Source organism: Ochlerotatus camptorhynchus, unplaced genomic scaffold (genome assembly GCF_037179485.1).
Source record: "Ochlerotatus camptorhynchus isolate MF236.1 unplaced genomic scaffold, CSIRO-AGI_Acam_v1.1 ptg000222l, whole genome shotgun sequence".
Classification (NCBI taxonomy): Eukaryota; Metazoa; Arthropoda; class Insecta; order Diptera; family Culicidae; genus Ochlerotatus; species Ochlerotatus camptorhynchus.
In genome coordinates, this window is record NW_027040712.1 from 3,441,809 (window position 1) to 3,463,676 (window position 21,868).

Genomic DNA, 21,868 nt, shown 5'->3' on the forward strand with positions numbered 1-21,868 from the left:
ACACTAGAGAGCATTTCACTCGGAAGGATAAGCTTGAAAACACACCACCGATCCAATGGTTAACTCTTATTATGAGAAGGAAAAACATAATTTTAAAAGTCTACCAGAGGAAGTTAAATTTCTGATGAAGACAAAAACTGACTCAAGCGAAATGGTACCAGAAGATGATGATGATGATGATGATGAAGAAGAAGAAGAAGGAGAAGAAGAAGAAGAAGAATATGATGATGCTGATGATGAGGAAGAAGTTTAAGTAGAAGGAAAATACAAATTTGACCAATTGTGATTTTTTAATTTGTGCTGTTTCTTATAATAAGTTTATTGTTAGGGATATTTTAAGCAAATAATACAAAAATTTTGTTTTATAAGCATTGTTTAAAAATAAAAATCTTAATTGTATGACTTGTTTCATGACCATCATTCACAGTTACAAAGTATAAAAAATTTAACAAAAACAAAACATGACGGATTTCACGCCAACTCATCCAGTGGTTGGCAGCACCCTCTCAGAACCTTATGGAACTTTGTGGGTGTGGAGACTTAGCAATTTTAAGCAACTTTGCGTACTTATTTTTTTCAAAATTTATCTCGCCTAACATTTGATAAGGGTCAAAGTTTTTTGTCGATTTTTTTTTCAAATCGATATAGCTTAAAAATGACAAGCCCTACAAAATAGTGATGTATGGCGAACTTTTAGCAAATAATCTGAAATTTTATAAAAAAATTTAAATAAAATAAAAAATCGGTTTCTACACTCTAAAAAAATATATTTAAAAATTAAAAGTCATTTTCCCAAAAATGGTACCCCTCAGATTTGCTTGATATTTTTTCTCATGCAAGGCAATATAATTACCTAACTTTTCTTCATACATCGCAAAGTGGGCGCTTTTAAGGAAAAAAAGTTATTCGAACAACAACTTTTTCATGTTAATTTTTTTTTAGCGTGTTTCACTCAAAGTCGAATAGTAATACGAAGAAGATGGAAGGTGTCGTATGCCCAATCTACAAAAAAACGACAAGTGGATTGCTGTAAATACCGCGCGATCATACTGCTGAGCGCCGCCTACAAGGTACTCTCCCAATTTTTATGCCGCCGCCTGTCACCATTTGCAAGAGAGTTCGTGGGGCAATACCAGGCGGGATTCATGGGTGCCCGCGCTACCACGGACCAAATTTTCGCGATTCGGCAGGTTCTGCAGAACCACAATCGATCCGAGATCAGCTATGGCAGATTATGCACGAGTACGGATTCCCGGATAAACTAACGCGATTGATCAAGGCGACGATGCATCGAGTGATGTGCGTTGTTCGAGTATCGGGGACACTCTCGAGTCCCTTTGAATCTCGAAGGGGGTTACGGCAAGGTGATGAACTTTCGTGTCTGCTATTCAGCATCGCGTAAGAAGATGTGATCAGAAGAGCTGGAATAGACACGAGTGGGCACGATCATCAGGAAGTTCATCTAGCTTCTTGGCTTCACCGATGACATCGACATCATGGCAGATGATGACGGAATGTGGACGGAATGTGGAGGAGGCGAATGAACCACGAATTGCAGCAGCTGCTGGGTGAACCATCCATCGCCCACATTGCAAAAATTGGGCAACTACGGTGGGCTGGGCACGTCGTAAGAATGCCGCACGACAACCCAGTGAAAATGGTTCTAGAAAGCGACCCAACAGGAACAAGAAGAAGAGGCGCGCAGCGGGTAAGGTGGATCGACGGCAACCTGCGGACTCTTCGCAGACTACGAGGCTGGCGAAGTGTGGCCATGGATCGAGTAGAGTGGAGACGACTTCTTCGGACAGCAGAGGACAACAAGGCCTTAGCCTAATTGGTAAGGTAAAGTTCCTTTGAAGATCGAGGTTCATCTTCGATAGGACGAAGTTGCATCCATTAAAAGACCCAAGTGGAGTACAGTAGACCGACATTACATCCACGTACCTGGATAGTTTTCATTTTAAAATAGTGAGTTTTACAATTTTTGGTCGTGTTTAATTAATATTCAAATAATAAGAATATCTAAACTTGCGTTTTGCCAGTAAAATATCGTTTGCAGATCAATTATTAAATAAGATATGTAATTGAAGGCTTCATATTAGACCGAGGTTAGGACCGTGTACCCTTACTGTGTGATGTCAAATTCCAAACAAAATTAAACCAATTAGACTCAATTATTTTGAAAAGCAGTTCATAGTTAAAGTCATAATTCTAAACTACAAAACTATTTAATTTTGACTAGTAGTTAAATTCCAACAAATTTTTGGTCCGCAACATCACAACTGGCATCACTAGTGTGCATCTTTCAACATGTAAAGATACAGACAAACCCTGGGACCTGATTGCAGTTAAGGAATTCTCAAGGTTATGCCAATGCTCAGGGCGTTTCGCATAGAATGATAATTACTGTAAACGACACATTGGAAAATAAATCCGGACTTAACAACGTTCGGTCTAGTGGAATTCGACCTAATGACCCACTTGACGCCACATTTGGCTTGTTTGAATCCGTGTACTGTGAAAAAGGAATGACTCTCTGCTTAATCGCCGTTATCTGATAAACTGCACCCAGTCGCCAGCTACCGCTGATTATGTGAAAGACAATGAAGTATTTAGATGCACATTTCCTAATCCGATGCTTATCGTCTTATCACTAATTTACCAGTCCCATCGTTTCAGTCGAGTCGAAACAAAATAAACAGAGAGCAGGCTCTATAATGGGCACGAGAGAACGGCACACACCGGAAACGATGCGTCTGCGCAGTATGTCCCAAACATGTGCTCTAATCAAAAACCAATATACGGAAATACGTAAAGGTTCAGAAAGTGTCATATTTGTGTATACAACAAGAATGTTTACTCTGCAGAGCAGAGCGAGTTGGTGGCGTAACAGTGACAGAGTTTCTATCCTGACCTAGAAGAGTCCAGAGCAGGTGCAGTGAAGCTGGAGACAATAAGTCTAGCGAAATTTGTAGAACAACCAATTGCCTTTGCTTTCAACTGAAAAACTGTACGGATTTCGGGTGATCGATTTCAATAATAGATAGTTTTAGTGTGTGAGGCTGTGATATACCCAGTAGGGCACCATCAGTTAACAGTAGAATCTTACGGTTACAAACAACAACAACAAAAATGGGAAGTTTTTTCTCGCATCCAACTGGGGCGGAAGTGTTGAAGAAGAACCAGGAGTACATTTCCGAGATGAATAAAATTAAGGTGATTTTAGATGATGAGTGGCGAAATGAATTGATCAACTAATTGCGTCTTTTCAGATGGAACGCTGGATCCAGATGCACTACCAGATCAAGGAACGGGAAGCAGCGATGGAAATTTCCCGTACTCGGGAACTATTCTACTGGCTGGGATCGTTCTACTGTGTCTCCACACTTGGCTTCATTGGTCGATTTAACAAAACCAAAATGCCAGGAACGCTAGCACCGATTGTGCCACTAACATTCATCGTGGCTTATTATGCCGATTTGGCGTACGGGACAAAAGTACATCGAATAATAGGTTGCTGATTATTTATTCAATAGAACTATATTGATTGATAGCTCACAAATTAATGATGATTTGTTTCAGCGGAAGCCGAGATGATTATGCAGCACGAACCGGAGGTGCTGGAGTGGCCCAGCGGGCTACCGACGGTATCGGAAATCGATTCCGCTCGGATGGAGAACGACGATAAGATTCGTATGCATCCTCATCACAACTAAGAGCTGATTACCAATTGAGAGACGAAGTCGATAAAGCTCAATAAATAAAACATGAGAAGAGAATGAGGCATGGAGAGATTTGATAATAGGAAGGAAAGGATATAAAGCAGCCGTGCATGGAAAGCATGCAGGCTAGCTACAAACAACAGTGGATACAACACATCATCACGGCAACACGGGGATATTATTCCACCGCACAGTGAGCGAAGGTAAATGTGTATGGGTGTGTGAGTTAATTTCTAGGGATAACAATGTCGTATGAACGTCACTATTCATTTAGCTCTTTTGAAGTGTATCTGAAATATACAGTCGGCATTTAGGTAATCGGGTGAAATAGTGTTGAATGTTTCCTTTATTTACGTAAGACTTGCTTTTTATTTACGTAAGACTTGCTGCAATTGAATTTCCATTTAAAAATTCCAGTCCAATTTGTATAGATCATGTTTGTAGCCAACAATTGAGCATTTGCTATAAGAATACTTTAATGCTTCTATCAATTTAATGGTAAATGTAAATGTACAATTTAAATACTAACAGAATTTTATAACCAATACATTTGTCTGCGTTTTCGTTTGACCTAATTAGGTTTTGCACCGTCGGGGTTAACCTCAATCGGATGACATTTCAGTGGTACTGTTTACGTGGACTTAGTCGATATTTTCTTGGGTAGATTTTCTCGATAATCTTTCAAACTGCAGTGAGATGTAAACCATACTTTTGCAATGTTCACGAGCAACATCCTTTCCCACGCATTTCCTCGACAATTTTCAAGTTAAAATTCGGAAATTTTAAAATATTTTTTTGACGTTGGATTACGTCTTTTGGCAACATATTGGGGGTGCAATTTCAAAAAACCAAAATCGACCGCGTCTCGAAAAGTGGTCAATAGCGGATGGATATTAATTCTAAAAAAGCCGATGGATTGGAATATCACCTACGAATCTGCTAAAATGAACATTTTAGGTCACTATTGAAAATTGCACGAATGTGCAACTGTTGGTATAATAATGCAAATTATCACCGATTGACTGCGAAAAGCGCTTTCCCTAACACAAATATAAAAATCGAATTCACCCCGGTGGTGACTGGTTTCCAGTGGTCATCATCAGCAGCATCAGCAGTGCTTTCGGCACGTGGCGTTGTAGATTGTTCTCCAGTACACGACGAAAGGCTGCCCGCAACCGCGAGCGGTCCATTCGCCGAAGAAGGAGGGAGAAGTTGCACTGCTACTGATCGGATTTCAGTTGCTCGCCGTGAGCCGCTGTGGGCCATTTATGTCAAGCGCGTCACCGTACCAAACAACATACAGCTCGCCAGCCTTATCTGTGTGAAACACCTTAATAGCTTAACAGTCCTTTTCAGGATCACCATAAATTTGTTAAACAGTATTTTCTGGACACTTCTCGCGTTAACTTTCAAATAGACCAAATTTCAAAAGTGACTCGAGACATGACAAGGTCATTAATCGGATGTTAGGTCCCATAAGTTTAAATCTAACATACCATGTATTTTAAGGCAATATTGCGGTTGCAATTTCAAAAATCAAAGTCGGTCGCGGCATGAACGTGGTCTGATTTTTGTCTGATCTGATTTTAATTCTCAATTCGCCATTCGATAGGAAATTTGTCAACTAATCTATTAAAATTGAGACTTTATCACTTTTCAAAATGTCTATTGAAAATTGCACGAATATGCAACTGTTGCTATGATAGTTAAAATTATCACCGATTGCCTGCGAAAAGCGCTTTCCCTAACACAGATTTCAAAATTGAATTCCATCCGGTCTCATCGAACGGTGTTCATTCAATCACCGCGTGTGGTGAGTGGTGATGTTCTCCAGTACACAACGAAAGGCTCCCCACAAGCAGCTATCTATCAAGGCTGCCCTCAACCGCTGATCGGATTCTGTTGCTCGTCGTGAGCCGCTGTGGGCCATCTATGCCAAGCACGTCACCCTCATTCCAAACAACATACAGTTTGTCAGCCTCATCCGTGTTGAACACCCTAATAGGTCAGCTTTACTTAACCATCACAACAAAACGGACCTTTTCAGGACCACCATAAATTGTTGTTGTTTAAGAGTTACAGGGTTGTTACAACAGGCGCGGATTTCGCAATTTTCGCGGATTTGTCGCGGATTTGAACTTTCAGTCGCGAAAACATTAAATGATGTCGCGAAAATCACGAAGGGACTGATGTCCTGATACAAAAATTGTGGAATTCATTGTAACCTTTCCGTCCCGGCTTATTTTGCTGTCATCAATTTTGTTGTTCATTTTTTACCGGTTCTCAATTTTTTACCGGTTCAAACCAAACACCTTGCAAATAATCGAGAAATGATGTCAAATCCATGACTCACACACCAGATTTACACGGAAATTCCCTGGGGTCTATCCAACGTGAGACATTTTCATGTTTCTTTTTATTTCCAATATGAAGATAGCATTTTTAGTTGCCAAATCATAAACGAACCGTATACATGCAAGTAATTGCCATGTATACCGGATATTCTAGGTTCTCCAAATCGTCCTGGAGTTCAGTTAATGTGTTCTACTAAGACTGCAAAATATGTCTAAACAGATTCAAGGTGTCTATGTGGATCGTGCTCGACCTATTGCAACGTATACAAGATGTTATAGGTTCTGAAATCATTCTGGAGATCAGATTATTTTTCTACTAGATCACGCAAGACTAATTCAATATCTTTAGTATCGAAATATGTCCAAACAATCGGGGGCGACCCCGGCGTAGTGGTTAGCATCCATACCTCTCACGCCAAAGTCACAAGTTCAAATCTCACCCCCGGACAAGTCACGAATGACCCAAGAGCGTTAAAGAGACTATAATAAAAAAAAAAAAAGTCCAAACAAATTTGCAGTGTCTATGTGGATCATACCAACCTTTTTCCGTGAATGCCAAATGTTCTAGGATTTCCCAATTGATATTTCGATACTACAGATATTATCCCCGTTTTTTTTTTATCTAGTAAAACAAATCAGATGAAATGCAGAACGATTTGGAGAACCTAGATCATCTGGTATACGTGGAAATAAATCATACATTATCCATATAGACACTGTGCATCTGTCTGAAAATATTTGACATTGTCCCAATCTCAGTTGATCTAGTAGATCAAATTATCTGAACTCCAGGACGATTTGAAGAACCTTCAACATCTGGATTACACGGAAATAGACCATGCATGATCCACATTGAATCTGATTGGATGATTGGTTGATCTAGTAAAACAAATCAACTGATGTCCTGGACGATTTGGAAAACCTATAATTTCCGGTATACATAGTAATAAGTCGTGCATGATCCACAAAGTTACAAATATACGATTCGGTTATGATTTGACAAGGAAAAGTGCTAGGTTCATATTAAAAATCAAAAAAATATCATGAAAATATCTCACCATCGGACCGACCCGAAGGATAATCCGTGTAAATTCTCAAGAAGTCATTGTTTACAAAAGCTGTTACGCCCTAATTCCAGCTCTATCTTGATATGGGAACTGACATCCGATTGATGACCTTGAGGAATGTCCAAAAAATATTCTTTTACAAATGTATGGTGGTCCTGAAAAGGACCGTTTTGTCGTGATGGTTGAGTAATGCTGAGCTATTAGGGTGTTAAACACAGATGAGGCTGGTGAGCTGTATGTTGTTTGGAATGTGGGTGACGCGCTCGGCATGCATAACCTACAGTGACTCACGGAGAGCTCACTGCTTGCATGAAGCCTTTCGTTGTGTACTGCAGAACAATGTTCAACGTCACGCGCCGAAAGAGCTGCTGCAGCTGATGCCGACGACCGGACACCACCACACACGATAATTGGAACTGAATCCGATTAGCGGTTGAGGTCAGCCTTGATAGCTAGCTGCTTGCGGGGAGCCTTTCGTGGTGTACCGGAGAACACCACCACTCACCATGCGGTGATTGAATAAACATCGTTTGGTGAGACAGGATGGAATTCAACTTTGAAATCTGTGTTAGGGAAATCGCTTTTCACAGGCAAACGGTGATAATTTTAATTATCATAGCAACAGTTGAACATTCGTGCAATTTTTAATAGTGAATTTTTGAAAAATGATAAAGTCTTAAATTTAACAGATGCGTAGAAATATATTTGATCGATTGGTGATAAAATTGTTGGAATTGGCTCAGGGGCAGCTGAGTTATTAACGTTCAAAATCTTTCATAATTTAGCTACATGCTTCATTTTTGGTTTTCCCAAAGTGTACCCACATATCCAGTATTTTACGATCGCTTATGGCCGCCACAATCTGGCTGAGTTTCTGGTAGGGAACATAAGATTTGAAGTTTGGCTTGTGCCGTTTGACGTGTAAACGATCAAATTTGAACGTTTACACGTCAAACGACACAACCCAAACGTCAAATCAGGGAACATACCCTACCAAAAACTCAGCAAGATTGTGGCGGCCATAAGTGCTCGTAAAATGCTGGATAGAAATCACAGACGTAGTCCTACGTCAAAATATTTTCGGAATGGCGATGACGTTCAAAGACCAGAAATTGATGTCCAATGCCATTTTGAAATCCAATATGGCTGCTTCCTGTTTCAGAAAAAATGGGAACAACTGTCAAATACCCTTCAATATGGATATTTTCAGGATCGGGATGACGTCTAGAGACCGAAAAGCGGTATCCAGTGCCATCTTGAAATCCATAAACTGCGAAATTCTTTAAAATACCTTTAAATATGGTATTTTTGGAATCGAGGTGACGTCTAGAGACCGAAAATCGATGACCGACACCATTTTGAAATCGAAGATGGCGGTTTCCAGTTTCATCTTTCCTTTATTTAACGACGGTCTCTGTTCCGCAATCTAGTGCCAATCACCGATGGACATCGATTGCCATACATTGACAGCAATCGAATGTACAGAATGGCAGCTTCCACACCTGCGTACGATATCGCACTCATTGGGGTGAGAAAGCAGTCACGTTTACCGCTACACACAGCAAAAAAAAATGTAATATCGATCAATGTAATTCAAGCTGATGTATGAAATAATGATGTAATAGCAAAAAGCAGATACAATATTACATCAACGGATGTAATTTTGTTCGCAAAATCGATGTACATCGTACAACGTTATATTACACAACCGATGGATTGACCTGGTTGCAGCAGTTTGGATGTAATATTCAACAACTTTTTTTTCTGTGCACCACTGGCGCCGGCCAGGTTTCCAGTTTCAGAAGAAGAGAGAAATACGGTCAAATACCCTTCAATATGGGTATTTTTGGAATTGTAATGACGTCTTTGGACCGGATATCGATGTGCGACGCTATTTTAAAATTCAAAAATGTGACTTCAAATTTCAGAAAAAAAAACAATATTGCCAAATACCCTTCAATAGAGATTAGTGACGTTTAACGCACGCACAATTGCGAATGTATCGCCGTGAAAATTTGTTTATTATTTTCCTTTGGCTCACCTAAAAAATGTATGAAATTAGATCTGTCAAAATGAGTTTGTCAGTGATTTGTTTATTTTCCTCGGATTTTCACTAACACGCTCTCACATATCGCACAACCGAACGTGAAAAGGGTATTTTCGGAATCGAAATGACGTCTAGAGACCAGATATCGTTGTCAGACGCCATTTTGAAATCCAAGATGGCGGCTTCCGATTTCAGAAAAAGTGGGAAATACTGTCAAATACCCAAATACCCGTCAATATTTATATTTTTGGAATCAAGGAGACGTTAGAGACTCTGAGTGGATGACTGACGCCCAGGCTTGATGGAGCCTCGCTCGCGAGTTTGAAAGAAGCCGAGCGTAGCATTTTTCTGAGGAGTAGAATGCCTACTGCCAAATCATTCAACTGAGCTTCAGAGCTTGTGAGCGAAGGGGGATAAAATGAGAGTGAGGTTTGCTTCCATTCATGTTCATGTTTTCTATCGCACGCTCTTACTCTCTCTCTCTCTGGGTGAACTCTGAGCTTCTTGCGTCGAACAAAAAAGTCATTCGAAGTCTCGAAACGCGCATCTAACGTCAAATCATCCTCTCGCTGAAGTTCACTCTCCCTCTCTCTTGAGGAGTTTTTGTTTACTTCTTTTATACACGAGTGCACGGGTGAACTTTTGTTCATCTACTGAAAAAAAATTAACACAACAGCAGGGCCCTGAATGAACACATGAATAATGCTCGCGTGAGATTTGAAAAGGGCCTATCAACTTTTGTGAACAACTTCCTAGGTCCTTTTCACGAGAACCAAAGTACGCCCACACAAACCAAGAGCCGAGGGGCGCGCACTACTAGGTATGACCATAGAGGTAACTCTAAGACCAGAAGGTCCCGAAGAAAAGTGCTCAACTTTTTGGCTCAGCTCTGGTACTCTCTTCGATCCCAAGCTAATCGATTCACCCCTCGAAACAGGAAAATCCACTAACCCCTCATTTTATCTGTCAATCTTTCATAGCGAATCAAAACAAACAATGCGTAGTACTCGAATTTCGACTAGAATGGGGTACGTTAATCGTTTGCTTGGGACTAATAGGCTACTAAAGTGGTGAGCCAATTTAAAATCGTTAGTTTCGTATTGATTGTTGGTATGACCAACCGGTGAACACTCGTGTTTATTTCAGTTACCATGGAGACGTAATTTGTGATTAGCCCCGGTCCCTTTCAAATTGTATCATTATTTATGAACGGCCTTATATTTGAAATGACGTTTCGCATTCATCTAGTGATGTCCGATTTTCATTCGAATAATCGTTTAATCGATTAACGAACCGAAAAGTAAAATATTTATAATCGGTTAGATCATGCCGATATAAACATTAACATCTCCACAGGATCATCACCGATCGTTTCAAACATGTGCTGCACTCTCATTGGTGGAAAAATGGCAGCACAGCGAACAAAAAATAATCGATTAGTTGTTAATCGAGTAATTAAAAAATGGGACATCTCTGATTTTGGTGTGATTGTTTTGATAAAAATGAGCGTAAAATTTCATCTCTTCCGAGGGGGCAGCAAAACCACAAAATTACCTTGAATACGGGGGGTTCTCATTGGATGAAAGGGACCGTGCAAGAAGACACTAAAATAGAAAGTTTTTCTTCCGACAGTTTCATCTTAGTATTCATCTTTGGTATGACTGCGTGATATTTAAAATACATCGTAGTAATTTAAATACTTTGATGACAGTAATCATTTGATTTTAAATACTTTTAGCGATATTGAAAGTAATAAACACATAATTAACGATATTTAATGTAATGGCAAATAATTTAAATAATTTAAGTAGCAAATATTGTCAGTATTTAAAGTATATAATGAAACTTAGAGTGTATTTAAAGTAACGAAAGCAGTGATGACAAGATTTTAAATATTTGGTCAGTAGGCTGCGTAGTATTGACAGACTAGTGCGTGCCCTTCGCCAAGAGCACTATAGGCTGTTTCTATGTACCACTACACTGAACCCATAACAAACGTATTTTTTACCTGAAAATTCTGGTGACTTCTTAAAAACAAGAATCTAATAAAATTTACATGCTACACGTAAAATTCAACAACATGTTAATGAAGTTTACTGGATTTACTGGTCGAGTCCATGTGTCATGCTGGTGAAGGTTATGTGAAATTCACGTAAATTTTCCGTGATCTCATAGTGTGAAAATGTTCTGTGCGTAACCTCTTAAGTACAAGATGGTGACAGAAGAAAGTATTGGCATTCCTCATTGTTGGAAGATTTTGATTGCCAGACAGCCCAGTTTTTTACATTCATTGGAATCCAGAAAATAATCTTAAGTTTTATTAATCCAGAAATGAAAAAGCGAATGCAGGATCAGATTATTTGGGCTACTCATAATTTCAAATTACGAGCTACAAGATTATTCCAGTAAACGGGGGATTTTTGAAAGCTTCCAGAGCATCAGTTCCTGGCTAAAATTAATGGTATGCATCAAATATTTACATTTAAAGAAAAAAAAATAGAACATGATCAATGTTCGCTTTCTATTCACTTATACAGAAATCAACGATCTTAATGAAAATACCCAGCTCCCAGAATTTGAAATTTATTCCTAAAGTAAAAAATGTAAGTCTTTCTAGAAGCAGTTCCACCCCAGGATTAGGAAAAAATAGGCAGTAAATCCAGTGAAATCATGAAATGGTGGTGCATCAATTAAAGACAAATTTTATTTTAATAAAACACTTTGAAAATAAATCTGTTACCAAAATAATTAGCTTCATAGACTTCATGAAAAAATAAATCGAAATTTACCACAATTTCACTTAAACATAACTGTAAAACCCTGTGAAACTTACTTGGAAATTCACGTAACTTTTAAGTGTCGCCAATTTGAATATTATCTGTAGATCCGATAAAATTTACGTGAAAATCACTTGATTTTTATATGCATCATTTGAACAGGATTTCATTCCCAAAACACGTAATATTCACATGAAAAGTAAGATGGAAAATATCTACATACCTTTTCAGGTGAATATTGCGTGAATTTTATTTGCAGTGTAACGTAGAGTACGCTAGGCGATTATGAGAGGAAACGTCAACCAAACCGTTTGTTTACATCAAAATTACAATTTTTACATCTCAAATTAACGCATATTGTTATGCGTATCTTGCATATTTCCATCGGGAGGGGTCTTATTTTATTATTTTTCACATATTTGAACGGTTTTACAGCTCAAATAGCACCACATTAAAAATCCGGAAAACCATAACCGCTGGGGTAGTTCTATAAATTTTCACTTTTCTTAACAAAAATATGTGGAAGCACCAGCCGGATCACTCCAAAATCGATACAGAATACAAAATATTCCATGGGTATGATGATTACAAGCACCTGCGATTGATAAATTAATCAGAAAAGGTAAAAACATTTTCCTCTTCCTATGCTTCACGGCGAAAATTTAAGCCCTCATCACTCTTTTGGTGGTTTCCTTATTCACCACCAGAGGCTGAAACGATCGCTTAATTTCTAATGGATTCGCCCTGAGTGGTGCGAAGACGGACCTCAAAATCGAACCACTTTCGAGCTGTCAAATCGAACCACTTTTTTATCATTGTGGTTCGTTGAAATAGATAGAAGTATTGTTATCGTTCAAAATAAAAAATAAATATTTTTCAGTAATGTTTTTGATCTTTTTAAAAACGTGATTCGAAACGACTCAAACAGTTAAAAATAACAGTATTATTGCGTATTTTGGACCAAAGTAGACTCCTGCGCTGAAAAAAACCCCTTCGATTTTTTTTCGCTCAGGAACGACTGTGACTTCGGAGAACGTTCTAAGGAGATTTGTGATGATAGTACAAAAGTTCCAGGAAATTTCAACAGATTTTTCCCGCGACAGAAGAGGTTTCAGTGGATATTTTAGTTGCTGCCAGCGAGGTTCTACGGGGGTTCTATAGAGTTTTCATGTTCGAGTTTCACACGATTTGGAGGGAAGTCAAATCGTTGCCATTGGAGGTCCCAGGGAATTTCGACAGCACTTCCATAGATATCGTCGGCCACATTAAATTTGCATCTGATTTGCAACAATTTATACAAATAAAAATTACTATGTTTGATTGCAAGTCAGGTAGAGGATGTGTCAGGGTTTTATTCTTTCTTGACTTCCCTGAAATGAAAAGTATATTTTGCAGACAGAAGCAAAGCACCATGCATTTAAGGAGATTTGGTGCGGTCCAAGGCTCTCGTATTTTAACAAGATGATCCATTCATCCATTCTCGCTACCAACGTCAAACTGCTTTATTATTTATTTTAACTCAAGAAAAAATATGAAATCAATGTCTTTTGAACAAGAATAAATAGTTTGGGGCTTTTTTTCGGATCATGACATGGTCCCCATTCACCGTGCTATGTCACCATTTCATTTACATGCACGGTATTCATTTACCGAACATGTAGAATTTCATTTAACTTTGTTTAGAAATGATCAGAAACATAAATGGAGTGTAATTCACTATTTCACAAACGCTTAAGAATTTGATTTGCAAGGGCACGGTGAATGGAGGATCAGGGATTTTATGCCTCAGAAAATCCCAGGGCGCCGATTGGGACTGAACCCAGGCCATACTGGGGTGAGAGGCAACTATGCTTACCACTCAACACCGGTGCTCAAAGTTGGGGGGGGGGGGGGGGGTCTGGGAATTGAACCCATGACCATCCGCTTGAGAAGCGAACGTGTAGCCTACTACGCCACGAACTCCCTCATGAATAATAGTTGTTTTATACTGGAGTTTTTATTTGCAGGTGTTAACAATTTTAGAGTACGCTATAATCTTAAACGGTGCCGTGACAATTGCAAGTTGAACCAACGATGTTTCATTCTTCTCAGTAAAACACGGATGGTTTCCCAAATACCAGGGGTACTGTGTTAATTTCAACATTTAAGTGAACAAAATAAAACAGCACTTAAATTTATTTATTGTCACGTGCAGTAGATTTAAAAAATACTGTGTGGCAAAACTTATACGTCTTTTTCGAGTGCATTTTTACATAAGAAAATGGAAATAGATGACTTTGAGCTTGATAATGAATCACAAATTGTTTACACTTATATTGGTTAAGAATACAAAACTGTTTCTTGCCACCAAATACGAGTCCCTATCATATACGAGTCCCTATTATATACGAGTCCCTATTATATACGAGTCCCTATTCAGCACAAACACATTGATAAGCCTTTGCATCCCACTTCAGCACACAATGAAGGTAAAAAAGGAGTCGTTGGAGTGCTTCTTTTGTTTTCGCGAACAAAAGGTGTAAATATTCATACGTTGTCCTCTTGAAGGCATCGTACCAAACGTATAATTGACTCGTTAATGCCGAAGTCGTAGATTTCATCGTTTCGGTGTCCAACTTAACCGACACTATTTTTAATTCTTCCTGCACGATAGACCAACAATGGGGGATTAGGCCGCAGAGGCTCTCTACCCTATTTTGTTTGTTGATTTCAAATTCAATTTAAAAAATGTCTCACCTTTGCTTTGAAATATTTTTCAGTTCCGGCGATCGCCAATCTTCATCGTTAACAACTTTATCACTTTCGTCAATTGTTTCACTGATAAATGGACCATCATCATATGTTCGCAGTGTAGGGATTGCATTTTTATCACGATAAGCAACTGAATTCAGATGTTTTACACAATTTTTATCAAAATGAATACTGCACAACCGGTCACTGGGTTTGATTTGAAAATTGAGATCCACCTCACAGAAACTGAGCCACTCTTTTCGTACTGCTGAATCCTTGGGAAACCTGAATAGGCTTCGCTTTTCGTCGTGTCCACCTTTATAATTGCAAAAGTGAGCAAAACACTTCATTCTGAATTTTATTCCACTCCGTAAAAACTCCAGCTATGAACAATGTCAACAAACAATCACAAAGTCACGAATCGGCTCTGCACAAAAAGCCGTTTGACACTTCTCTCTACCAACCGACGGTGATGAAACGTTTATTTCAACACTACCAACACGAAGAAAATTTCACTTCGCACCACTCAGGATTCGCCTATTGAGAAGGGGAGAATTTCCCCTACCTGTTGGTGTTGTTAGTTTGCGTGGGCATTTTCAGTTCGCACGAAAAGGGCTTAACAAGTTTTGAGTACAAAAGTTGATAGGCCTGTTTCAAATGTTACGCGAGTATTATTCATGTGTTCATTTTTAGGCTGTGAACCATTTGCCGAGTTAAATTTAACTCGTAGTTAAAAGTGACATTTCGAAAGTTATTTCTTATGTTCGAAAATCCCCGTGCTGTCGATCGACAGGTTTTCGAGCCACGGTCGTCAAAATTTAACTCCTTGTCTGTCAGAAATAACCACGCTCAGATAGCAGGGTTAATCGATAACTTTCTATCTGTCAAATTTTAACCAAAAGTTAAAATAATCCACCAAATGGTTCAGAGCCTTAGGCTGTGAACCATTTGCTGAGTTAAATTTAACTCGTGGTTAAAAGTGACACTTCGAAAGTTATTTTCCATGTTCAAAAATCCCCGTGCTGTCGATCGACCGGTTTTCGAGCCATGGTTGTCAAAATTTAACTTCTTGTCTGTCAGAAATAACCATGCTCGGATAGCAGGGTTAATCGATAACTTTTCATCTGTCAAATTTTAACCAAAGTTAAAAAAAAAATCGCCAAATGGTTCAGAGCCTTAGGCTCTGAACCATTTGGTGGATTATTTTAACTTTTGGTTAAAATTTGACAGATGAAAAGTTATCGATTAACCCTGCTATCCGAGCATGGTTATTTCTGACAGACAAGAAGTTAAATTTTGACAACCGTGGCTCGAAAACCGGTCGATCGACAGCACGGGGATTTTCGAACATAGAAAATAACTTTCGAAATGTCACTTTTAACCACGAGTTAAATTTAACTCGGCAAATGGTTCACAGCCTTAGTCGATTCAAGTGGATTTGAGGTTTTAAATAAAAAGAATTAAAAGATATGATATCCGACTATGTTCATTTGAAAAACATTCCTCTCCAAAAAATCTAAAAAAAAACATTCAATATTTTTTTAATTCTTTTTCTATGTCCATGTAAACAAACCACTGCCAAATGTAAAAAAGTGAGGTTAACCCGACGGTGTATCTCCCTACATTTCTGACGCCACTCACTCGATGAGAGGACTGGCTAAACTCGCAGGACAAGAGTATTTTAAAACCTCCAGTGAGTTTGAGGTGTTGCAGCAAACCTGCTGACGCCATCTTGAAATCCAATATGGCGGCTTTTGGTTTCAGAAAAGTGAAAATACAGTCAAATATTATTCAATATAGGTATTTTTAGAATCGGGGTGCGGTAAAGAGACCGAAAATCGATGTCCGACACCATTTTGAAATCCAAGATGGCCGCTTCCGATCAGAAAGCGAGAAATTCTATCAAATACCCTTCAATATGGATTTTTTTGGAATCAGGGTGACGTGTAGAGACCGGGTCGGATATCATTGTCCGACGTGAATATTCGACGCCACCTTGAAATCCACAATCAGAATCAGAAAAAGTGGACAAAACCGTCAAATACCCTTCAATATGGCCGAAACGGTTGCGATTTCGTGAATTTGTGAATGCAGAGAACAGAGGACTGCCTCCGCTGTGGTTAAGTTTATTTGCATCGTTATCGAATGTGTATTAATAATTTTTATTAAATGTCTTGTTGGTATTGTTTAAGCTTGTTAGGTTAAATTTTCGTCATTCGATCTATTTGCATAGATTCCTAATGTTTAATGAAATGCGTGGCCATTTGAAATTGTAATATCCAACGAGGAACTCATGTTGCAATATTGCCAAAAACAGTCAATCAGCAAGGAAGCTCTCATTTAACAACTGCGGAAGTGCTCAAAGACCACTCAGTAGAGGGCAGGCGTAAAGATCCAACAGCCCGAAAACAGTAGAGTCATATCAAAATAACATTCTGAACAGCAAAGCCAGGATCAGAAGGAAACATTCAAAACTGTCCACCTTTTTGCCGCCGACGCGGTTTATCATTCTCAAATATTCTAAACATCCCATTTTACCATCCCGATTCAATATCTATCGATAAAACAATAAAGTGTGTGCATTAATCAATTACGACCGAAGGTAATTGTAATCCATTTCCCGTAAGACTAACGTAAAACATAACAGACCGTATTATGATATCTTATAATGACCTATACTAGCCGTCGTCAACTCAACTTAATGATTATCCTGTTTGTGAAACAGTTTTGCCCACGTTCCAATTCAATCTAGTTGTAAGTTGAAGAATTTACCAAATCGTGAAACGTCAAACTTATATAATACTCGCCGAAACCGGAGCAATGAGCAATACCCATGCCATAATAAATTTCGAAACATAGATTAAAAAAAGCATTCGAGCGAATCAATAGCAAACGAAAGAAACTCACCATATTCTTCCAGTGCGGAATCGTGTCCTTCACGTCGTTCAGCTTCTTCTCGATCGACTGCAAAATCTGCTCAAACTCCAACCGCTTCATTTTGCCCGCGGCTTCCTTCTTCTGGATGGCGGCAATTTCCTTCTTAATGCTGGACGATCCCTCGTGCGCTTTTTCAATGTCCGCTTTCAGTACGTCCAGTTCCTGTTTCAGGTCGTCCGCTTCCTTCTCCAGTGCTTCGCGCTCCTCACAGCCGGCTCGAATCGTTTTCTCCGCAGCGAGCACTTCATCCTCCATGCTGGCGATTTTGTCCTCGGCTTTCTTTACGTTTCTTTCGGATGTCTTCACCTCCACCGTCAGTTTGGAAATGTTCGCCGTCAGCTTATCGATTTGCTTCGTCATGTTGTTGATCTTCGCCTGCAGATCCTTCACCATGTTGTTGGTAATGTCGGTGATCTTACTCGTTAACTCATCGACCTGCCTTTGGATGGTAGACGCTGCATCACTGGTCCGCTTGTGCTCTGTTTTGCAATCTTTCACCTGCTCCTCCAAAGCTTTAACTTTCTCCGGATCAGAATGCGTCTGCGCCACCCGCGCTTCCTGCCGTTCAACTTGATCTTTCAATCGCGGTAATTGTTCAGCCAAGCTGGTCACGTCCATCTTCAGGCGCTTGGCTTCGTTTTCCTCGTGCTTCAGCTGAGAGGCCACACGCTGGATTTGCTGTTCCAGCTCTCCCTGCTGTTCCTGGAGGAAGTTGATCTGTGATTGGATCTCCTGAGCGCGGACCTGTAGGTGTTCCAACTCTTTGTTGGACTTTGGTGTATCCGATGCGGACGTTTTGGTTTGCACTTTGGTGCCCATGCGGCCACGTTGCATCGAACGGCCACCACCGGACATGGTACCGGATGTTTCGATGACGTCACCACTCAACGTAACAACACGGTACCGCCTGGCACCGTAGGCGATCCGCTGACCCTGATCGAGACTATCAGCCACCAGCGTGTCACGGAGGGCAAAATAGAACGCCGGCAGAACACGTTCGTCCTCGACGCTGACCAAATCGAACAGTCGGGGCACGTCTTCGGGACTGGAAGAGAAGAAGAAATGCGTTAATTATGAACCAAACCGTAACCGACCAAAACTTACGTCTGAATCCGATTGTGACACTGCTGCTGGTACTGCTGAATCTTCTCCAGCGCGATGAACGATGCCCGGCCGATGTCGTACTTTTTTAGAAAATCAATGCACGCCTGTGCCGCGTTGACCGTCTCAACTACGATGAAATCCAAATTACCGCAGCACGTCGAGATGGCCACGTCGTACTTCGAGTCGATTCCGCCCAAGTTGCCCAACCGCCCGAGAATACCCTGAAGGTGTCCTTCGGCTTTGGCCTTCATCAGCGCATCCAGGACCTTTCCCTGCGACCGGGTGGCCTGCATGGCCTGCATCGATTCCTGCAGTTTGCCTTGAACCGTTCGCAGCTGGTTGCGCAGGTCCTTCTCTTCGGTCACATTTACCTGTAGCTTCCCCTTGGCGGTTTGCAGTTCCGATCGCAGCTGTGGGAGATTCTGTTCCAATTCCTGCAGGCGAGCTTGCTTCTCCTGTAACGATTTGTTGGAATCATCGTAAGAATACTTTAACGTTTCCAGCTTTCGTTTCTCGGTCGTTTCATTGTGTTTGCAAATGTTTAGCTCAGATTCGGCCAACGAAAGAGCGGACTTGGAATCGTCAACGGCCTTCTTCAAATCAATCAGCTTCGTTTGGAGCTTTTCCTTCTCCTCCAGCAGGACTTTGGTTTCGTCCTTCAAGGTGGTCAAATTTACCGCCAACTTCGCTTCGATGTCAGTTTTCTGCTTGGTGAGCGATTCGATCTTCTTTTCGGATTCGGCTATTTCCTTTGCATTTCTCGCCGGAATCGCCCTCAGATCTAGCAATTTCTTCTTTTCCGACTCGATTTGATCCTTGGTTTTCTTCCGTCGCTCGTTCGTTGCCTTCATGTTCGCCTGTACCTTAGTGTACTTGGCCAAAGACGCCTTCACAGCTGCCTCCTTGTCATCCTTCTTCTTGACCAGGGCATCGTACTGTTTGATTTCCTCCTTCACCAGTGTCTCCTTTTCGATGCGCTCCTTTTTCAGCGCTTCGAACGTGCTATCGTGCTTCTTCAGGATTTCTTCAGCCTGTCCACGTTCCACCTCCAGCACTGCGATTTTCTTCTTCTGCTCGCTAATGTACTTCTGAATTTGCTGATTGTTCGTTCTGGTAAGAGAATTCTCCAGCTTCAGATACTCAACAGCTTCGTGCATTGGCTTCTCCAGATCCTTCATTTCGCGCTCGGCCAACTTGCAACGATTGTGCTTCTCCGTTCGGTCTTCATTCAACATCTCCACTCGTCCGCTAATTTTAACCAGCGGCTGTTTGTACCTCGTCGTCCCAACTATGTCCTCCAAGTACTCCAACAGCCCACATTCATTCTCCGTCAGCGCTTTCGGCTTCATCATCGAAATCGATTCCACCTCACCCTGCAGAATCAGGAACCGATTGTGATCCAAATCGATTCCATACTGCTTCAGCAGTTTTGAAACCTCCTTAAAATGCACGCGCTTGTTATCGATCGTATAGTACGACGTATTGTCCCTGAATGCGGTCCGGGAAACGACAAATTCCGAATTCGGAACCGACTCGAACGATCCGTCTTCGCTGTCAATAATCTTCTTAAAATGCACCCCGACCGTGCAGCTGTTCGTATTGGGATGCGACGATGAACTGTGCAACAGGACGGATAACTTCTTCGAGCGAATCTTCTGCGCTCGGTAACCGAACACGAAGAGCATCGAATCGATCACGTTACTTTTGCCGCTACCGTTCGGTCCAATGATGGCCGAAAAGCGCTGATGGAAAGGTCCCAGCATGACCTGCCCAGCGTAGCTTTTGAAGTTGTAGTTCGAAATATGCGTTATGATCAACCGGGGTCCTTTGCACTCCGTCGAGCAATACGGCGGGACTGGAGCCGGAATGTAAATCCCTCCGACACGGGTTCCTCCTGTAAATTAAATTCCACTTAAAACATTCACTTGCAATCCAAAATTCAAACGAATCCCACCTTCCTCATCCTCGGACAGATTGGCGTCGGCATCGATGTCCACTTCCATAGCCTCGGCCGGCGGTTGTTGCTGCTGCCGCGAAGGATCGGCCGCTCCGCCCGAGCGGCGCTTGTTTTTACTCATTGTTCAATTTTGCACACTTTCTTCTAACTTTTCACACCGATTATCAATATTTTTCAATCAGTCTAAAACACAAAATCTACACCAAAACCGAACGCAACGAACTTTTGCACAAAATAATTGAATCTATAAATACAGTTGTTTACAAACTTGCAACTCTGATGTGGACGCTCTTTGGAGGTTAGCGACAGTTTTGACAGCTATTTGAAATTTCATAGCCAACTGTCAGAGGGCAGATTTCAACGGCCGTACACTAAGAAAGTTTTCTGAAGGGGTAATTCTCGAGTAAATTTTCAATAGGTCGTAAAAAATGGGGATAACACGGTATTGACCTTGAGCTTTCTGAAGCTCGTTCTGGAGTTTAATACCCTGTACAGACTATGGCTTATATCATGTAATATAGGCTGTCTTGCAATGAGCACTCATACATAGGATTTCCAGTGAAAACTAGATGTATGAGTGCTCATTGCAAGACAGCCTACACAGTAAAAAAAATGTAATACCGATCAATGTAATTCAAGCTGATGTATGAAATAATGATGTAATATCAAAAAGCAGATACAATATTACATCAATGGATGTAGTTTTGTTCGCAAAATCGATGTACATCGTACAACGTTATATTACACAACCGATGGATTGACCTGGTTGCAGCAGTTTGGATGTAATATTCAACAACTTTTTTTCTGTGTATATTACATGATATAAGCCATACACAGCAAAAGTTGTTGAATATTACATCGAAACTGCTGCAACCAGGTCAATCTATCGGTTGTGTAATATCACATTGTACGATGTACACAGAATCAAATGGTGTGACCGAGGGTGGCGACTCTATCTACGATTCAGAAAAGATTGTGTTTTGCTGTGGCTAGCTGCACGCACGCTGAGTAGATGGAAGGAAGATTTATGTCGATTTTGATGATTTCCTGCAAAAAGATGAAGCACGATGCAAGTAGATGCGAGAAATGAAAGATGATTTTTCGAAGATTGATTCGCTAGTGTGAGATTTTTTGAGCATCTAGAATTGAGATTTAGATGTGTCGCCCCCTCGT

General features: G+C 40.5%; 2 protein-coding genes across 2 annotated transcripts in view; one reads left to right on the forward strand and one right to left on the reverse strand.

The window, feature by feature from the left end:
- glu (structural maintenance of chromosomes 4-like protein gluon) overlaps positions 1-20,922 on the reverse strand; it is a 38,094-nt gene extending 17,172 nt beyond the window's left edge. The window contains exons 1-3 of the mRNA XM_065225195.1: positions 20,693-20,922; positions 18,739-20,632; positions 17,605-18,679 (exon numbers count right to left, since the gene is read on the reverse strand). Coding sequence (XP_065081267.1) covers positions 17,605-18,679; positions 18,739-20,632; positions 20,693-20,816 — 3,093 coding nt within the window. The 5' untranslated portion in view covers positions 20,817-20,922. The remainder of the gene's footprint in view (positions 1-17,604; positions 18,680-18,738; positions 20,633-20,692) is intronic.
- Positions 2,616-4,016, forward strand: LOC135703895 (plasminogen receptor (KT)). The gene is made up of 3 exons (XM_065225263.1): positions 2,616-3,216; positions 3,273-3,513; positions 3,583-4,016. Exons 1-3 carry the CDS (start codon positions 3,133-3,135, stop codon positions 3,714-3,716), a joined length of 459 nt encoding a protein of 152 aa, XP_065081335.1. The 5' UTR covers positions 2,616-3,132; the 3' UTR covers positions 3,717-4,016.
- Positions 20,923-21,868: the final 946 nt, after the last annotated feature.